General features: G+C 56.4%; 3 protein-coding genes across 4 annotated transcripts in view; 2 read left to right on the top strand and 1 right to left on the bottom strand.

Moving 5' to 3' along the window:
* Window positions 1-2,219, top strand: part of PTSG_07436 — a gene marked incomplete at its 3' end in the record, with an annotated part of 4,075 nt that extends 1,856 nt beyond the window's left edge. The window contains exons 6-11 of one of the 2 annotated variants that reach the window (XM_004990881.1): window positions 225-501; window positions 721-764; window positions 938-1,064; window positions 1,252-1,330; window positions 1,481-1,598; window positions 1,759-2,160. In XM_004990881.1, the coding sequence (XP_004990938.1) occupies window positions 225-501; window positions 721-764; window positions 938-1,064; window positions 1,252-1,330; window positions 1,481-1,598; window positions 1,759-2,160 (1,047 nt within the window). Of the gene's footprint in view, window positions 1-224; window positions 502-720; window positions 765-937; window positions 1,065-1,251; window positions 1,331-1,480; window positions 1,599-1,758 lie in introns of both variants that reach the window. The other variant, XM_004990880.1, reaches the window with a different exon arrangement.
* Window positions 2,220-2,463: 244 nt separating this feature from the next.
* On the bottom strand, window positions 2,464-2,940 carry PTSG_12584 (uncharacterized protein; the record flags this gene model as incomplete). Its single annotated transcript, XM_004990882.1, has 2 exons — window positions 2,464-2,481; window positions 2,506-2,940. The coding sequence occupies 2 exons, from the start codon at window positions 2,938-2,940 to the stop codon at window positions 2,464-2,466; spliced, it is 453 nt and encodes a 150-aa protein (XP_004990939.1).
* A 200-nt stretch (window positions 2,941-3,140) lies between these two features.
* On the top strand, window positions 3,141-5,571 carry PTSG_12585 (uncharacterized protein; the record flags this gene model as incomplete). The annotated part of the gene is made up of 2 exons (XM_004990883.1): window positions 3,141-3,156; window positions 3,326-5,571. 2 exons carry the CDS (start codon window positions 3,141-3,143, stop codon window positions 5,569-5,571), a joined length of 2,262 nt encoding a protein of 753 aa, XP_004990940.1.
* Between the last annotated feature and the right edge of the window lie 352 nt (window positions 5,572-5,923).

Consider the following 5,923-nt stretch of genomic DNA (forward strand, 5'->3'; position numbering starts at 1 on the left):
TGTGTTTGTAACTCTGTGTGTGTGTGTTGCTGTCTGTCTGTCTGTCTGTCCGTTTGTGTATCTTCTGTCTGTCCGTCCTTGCACACCCCACACGTCCACACGTCCACACGCCCACACGTCTGCCATCCGCCCATCTGACAACATGTGTGGCTGCGTGCAATCGTGTCACACTGTGCACCGTCTCATCCCAAATCATTCATGATTCGTCGGCTGCCTTTGTTCAGGTCACACCCTTGTGCTCACAGCTCACGTACGCTGGCATGTTGAGCGAAACCGTCCCCGTCACTTGCGGCACATGCGAAGTGCCGACGCCTCCTGCATCGTCGTCAGCGGGAGATGCCAGCAGCGAGAAGGATGCCCCGCGCAAACTGCAGCTCTCTGCGGAGCAGGATCACGTGTACGCCAAGCTCCGCGATGTGAACTTCTCCAACGTCGCCCCCATCCTCAAATCGTTTTCCAAACAGATGACCAAGTCCTTTGATGAACGCAACACAAATGACTGTACGCCACACCCGTAATGTGTCTCGATGTATGTGTGTGCATGTCTGCTTGTGTGTCTGTTTGCGTGTCTGTGATGCTTGTGGGTGTGCGTGTTTGAGTGCGTTTGAGTGTGTGCATGTGCGTGTGTGTTCGGAAATGTTTTCTGCAAACTTCAGTGCCAGATGCCCTCACTCAGAAAGGCTTTGTCGTGCGCTCCCGCTGTATGCCGGTATTCCCCAGTGACTCAGCTAGCGTCATTCGTGAAGCGCCTGCCAGCACTTCAGGTGTGTGTGTGTGTGTGTGTGTGTGTGTGTGTGTGTGTGTGTGTGTGTGTGTGTGTGTGTGTGTGTGTGTGTGTGTGTGTGTTGTTTTCTGCAGGGGGTCCTGCACGTGTTCGCCAGCCCAGTGCCTTTTGCGTGGCTCATCAGTAGCTGTCACCACTGTACATGAACTACAGGGGCAGAGCCGGTCCCTCGCGGCTCATGTGGACATGTCAGTGCACATCAACCGCATCAAGAGCACAGACGTCGTTACAGAGATGTTGGAAGCAGAGCTGTCCCTTGTCATGGGTCATGGCAAGCAACGTATGTCACGTGCGATCTGTGTGTGTGTGTGTGTGTGTGTGTGTGTGTCACGAACTGTGTGCTTGTGTGAATCTGCGTAACTGTGCGTGTACGCGTGCATTGGTGCGACTGTGCACGAATGCGCGTGCGCTTCTTTGGTTGCTTGTCTGCGCTCACAAGCTCTCGCTCTTTGTTTGGATGCGAGCAGTTGCAATTGAGTTTATCCAAGAATTGATTTGTCGGCAGTTCAATGTCAACGCCGTCCTGCGACTCCTCCTCCTTCTCAGGTATGCACATGTCTGTGTGTGTCTGTGTCTGTGTTTTCTGTGTGTCCAGCCTGTTCCATTTGACAACATCGCTGCCACCCTGAGTCCTGGCGTCTTTATTCGCACACTTGCTCCTGCACTCACACACTTTATCCATCCTGTACTTGGCAGAATCACAAACGTTGTGTCTGACAAAGCGTGGGCTGGACTGAAGCAGATGACCCTACATGCCTACGGGTACAAGTTCTTGCCGGCGTTCTCGGCGATGGAGTCTGTGACCGACTCAAGCGTGAGTCCACACTAATTCGTGCAACCAACGTGTGAGGTTGCTTCCGAGACACCAAAACAACAACCACACCCTGCGCATGCAGCATGTGACTTGCTCACCCGCTGAAACATCCAAACTTGCCGCTGTTTTGTCCCTTCTTCGCTTCTTCAACTGGGTTCAGGCGGTGAACGCACACGTGCTGACGCAGCTGAGGAAGCGGCTGTCACTCGCCGTGAGTGAAGACGACGCGCCAGACCAGGTGCTCTTTGGCATGCACCCACTATCGTCCCGTTTCATGGCAACGCTGGCATCTGCACAACACGACAGCGACCTTGCAGATCTCCAACTCTGGTTTGGTGCAGACACCCCCTTCGCAGTCCACACAGACTTGCCGTCGGCAGCGGACGCGTCACAGAAACCGAGCAACGACGTGGTTGTCTGTTTCCTGGGTGGAACCACGCACGCGGAGCTGACAAGCATGCGCTCTCGCCTCAAGGCTGGGGACTTCAACCCCATCTTCCTCACAACAGATGTGCTGACGGGTGACGGCCTTATGAAAGGATTGTATTCACAGTTTACGTAGAAAGACCGTTTGTCGCTCCCGTGAATGTATGTGGAGAATGTATTTCGAGTACTTGACACCTTTTTTTCTTTTTTTTTTTCTTTTTTTTTTTCTTTTTTTTTTTTGGTTGGGAAGGAGACGTCCACCACCATTCAATTAAATAGACGCTCGAACATGCAAAACAAAAAGGAAAAAATAAAGTTTTGCCCATCGTCGTCCAAACGTTACACTTGCCCACCCATGCAATTTGTAAGACGAGTGTGTCTGCAACATTAAAATATCGGTGCTGCCCTCGTAGCGACTCGGCCAGCTTGCCTGGATAACTTAACAGCCGAAGCTCCCCTGACAACAGCAAGGGCCATGTACTCCCTCCCTGTTGGTGCAGGTTGTGCAAGACAAGGTGCCCTTGATGTAGCGAAGGAGGTGCTTGGCAGCCTTCCAGTGGTCCATGCCGAAGTGCTGCATGCGGCGAGACAGGATGGAGACAGCCGCCGAGATGTCTGGACGCGTCATCGTCGCAGCATAGAGGAGGGAGCCAAGCAACTCGCGGAACGGCACGTCCGGCAGTGGCTCCTCCTTGTCGGCTGGCTTGTCGACGTAGCCCGTGCAGAGCGGCGTGCCGACCGGCTTGCAGTCAGCCATGCCGAAGGTCTCCAGCACGCTGCGCAGGTAGTGCTCCTGGCTCATGGTGACGGTCCTGGCCTTGCGGTCATGCCGCACCTTGATGCCGAGACATATGTCTGGGCTGCCCAGGTCCTTCATCTTGAAGCGCTTGGAGATGGAGTTCTTGAACGCGGCCATGTCGCTGTCGCTGTCGTGTGCACGAACACAAACAATCTAAACAATGAGCAGCATGCATACATGCGCGCAGAGCAATGCTAGGCATGGCATGAATGCTTGCAGGCAAGCATACACAACAGACAACACTTCACAACACTGCATGGCACGCACACATGGCATCCGTCAAGCATGACGGGCATGCACATACACACATTGCACACATGGCACACAACTCACGTGTGTAGGGGAAGGAGGAGAGGAGAGGCAGTTGGCACACATGCCAGCAGAGAGGAAGGGATGTTTGCCAACGGAAAAACCACAAAGCAGGTGTTGTTGGCAAACAAGACAAAACCACACGAGAAGGCAAATTAGGAAGGACTCAACAAAACTCACTGACTCTCAACAGAGTGTCGCAAGAAGCAGCGCGACAACGGAGCAACAGGCTTCACTGCACAGGCACAGCATCAACATGGTCAAGACGCAGCAACCTTCGTCGCTGCCACAGCTACTACACCCACGCAGCTGCATGACCCACTCACGTGGCTTGCAGACACGGGTGCTTCACACCACCTCACCTTCGTCAAGGACGCCTTCGTGGAGCTGACACCGCACCTGCAACAGCACCATCCACGCCACATCACTGCGTTTGGCGGCACACGTGTGCCCGTGCGCGGTGTTGGCTCTGTGCTGTTGCATGCACGCACGACGAGCGGAGCTACGATGCAGATTGTGCTACAGGAGTGCCTCTACGTGCCCGAGGGCCAGGCCAACCTCATCGCCCTCAGTCGTCTGACCAGGGACAGCAGCGGCAGGCCAACGGGCCACTCGCAGCGTGATGGCGCTGATGGGCACTACGTGCGCTTCAGCCACGGAGCCGAGGTCAAGCTGAAGGAGCGCAACAGCCTCCGATGCTGGCCCATTGTTGCTGTTGGTCCACCCACAGCACACGGTCTCACCGCCGATGCCTGCAAGCAACCACAGCAACCCGCAGCAGCTCCTGCAGCCCAGAGCAAAGCACAGACACCATCGATGCATGAGGTGCTTGGCCACCGCAACGACAACGACGTGCAGCAGTACTGCAAGCTGATGGGCATCGACGATCGCAACGCCATCAGCAGCAAGCAGTGTACAACGTGTGCAGTGACCAAGAGCACTCGTCACAGCGTCAGCAAGCACGCGGAGCGCACACAGGTGCCCGGCGAGCGCATCCACGCCGACATCGTCGACTGGACCGCGGACTCGCCCACGGGCAAGCGCTACAGCCTCGTCATCGTCGATGAGGGCAGTAAGCTCTTACATGCAGTCCATCTCAATGCCAAGAAGGACGCAGTTGCCGCGTTCCAGTCTTTCCTGCGCGAGACCAAGCTCCCCATCTCGCCCACAACAACAGCACTCCAGACGGATTCCGATGCCATCTTCCTCGGAGCTGACTTCCAGGCCATCGTCAAGAAGCACCTGAAGCAGCACCAGCAGTCCCCGCCGTACACCCAGGCGCAGAACGGCATCGTCGAGCGACAGGTGCGCACCCTCTCCGACATGGTGCGAGCCATGATCACGGGTGCAGGCCTTGACGCATCGTACTGGAGCCTCGCCTGCAACCACGCCCTGCACATCCTCAACAACATGCCTCGCCCTTCCCTCCACGGCAAGACACCGCTGCAGATTGTCACGGGCTCGCTGCCCAAGCACGTGCCGCAGCTGCACATCTTCGGGCAGCCGGCCGTCGTCCACATCAGCACACAGCGCGGACGCCTGCAGCCCAAGGGTCGTCGAGGCATCTACGTCGGCTACAACAGCAGCAGCAACAGCCACCTCGTCTACTTCGCAGACACAAACACTGTTGTGTCCTCCATCCACGTCCGCTTCCTTCCCTTCTCCAAGGCCGATGATGTCGTGGATGAGGGGGAGGAGCAAGTGCAGACATCCACGACATCGTCCATGCTCCAGCTTCCCAGTGCACGTGACAGCAGCAACAGCACCACTGACGGTGAGCCACCAACGGTTCACATCGACGAGGACCAGGACGAGGATGTCGAGACAGACTTCCTGCTCACGGACTTTGACGCCGACAGCAGCAGCGACACCAACGACGCCAACTACGACCCCGACACAACAGATGCAAGCGACACCGAGGCAGGCGCGTTCACAGCAAGCAGCAGCGACGACACCAGCCTCACGGAGCCTGCAAGCATCAAGCAGGCACTCAAGAGCCAGCAACGCAAGCAGTGGACTCAGGCATGCTTGGAGGAGATCGGGGCCATGGAGCGCAACGGCGTCATCAAGCTCATCCCACGCAGCGCCGTGCCACGGCAGCACACGCCTCTCAAGTCGCGCTTCGTCTTCAAGGTGAAGCGTGATGCGGAAGGCACGCCGACGCGCTTCAAGGCACGCTGGGTCGCCAAGGGCTTCAGCCAGCGACCGGGCATCGACTTCGACCAGACCTACGCCCCAACCCCAGCAGCCAAGACCATCCTCACTGTGCTCGCCGTCTCCCTGCAACGACAGCACCAGCTGCACCAGCTCGACTTCAAGTCGGCTTACCTGCAGGCTGATCTCAAGGAGGAGTTGTACATGGAGCTGCCGCCGCACTTCACCGACATCGGCGACGGCGCTCTGTTGAGACACGACAGGTGGTGTGTGTGTTTACTGTAGGCAAACGCAACAAACAAGAACACAAGAAGAATGAACAAGCACAACAAGCTGCTGCCAAATCAACTCGGGCAGCACGCTCAAACAAACACTAGACAAGTGCACACACAGTCAATGACGCTGTCAAGGCGACATGGGCAGAGTGTGCACGAACACAAACAATCTAAACAATGAGCAGCATGCATACATGCGCGCAGAGCAATGCTAGGCATGGCATGAATGCTTGCAGGCAAGCATGCACAACAGACAACACTTCACAACACTACATGGCACGCAGGCATAGCATTTGCCAAGCATGACGGGCATGCACACACACACACACACACATGGCACACAACTCACGTGTGCAGGGGAA

Source organism: Salpingoeca rosetta, assembly GCF_000188695.1.
Source record: "Salpingoeca rosetta unplaced genomic scaffold supercont1.22, whole genome shotgun sequence".
Classification (NCBI taxonomy): Eukaryota; class Choanoflagellata; order Craspedida; family Salpingoecidae; genus Salpingoeca; species Salpingoeca rosetta.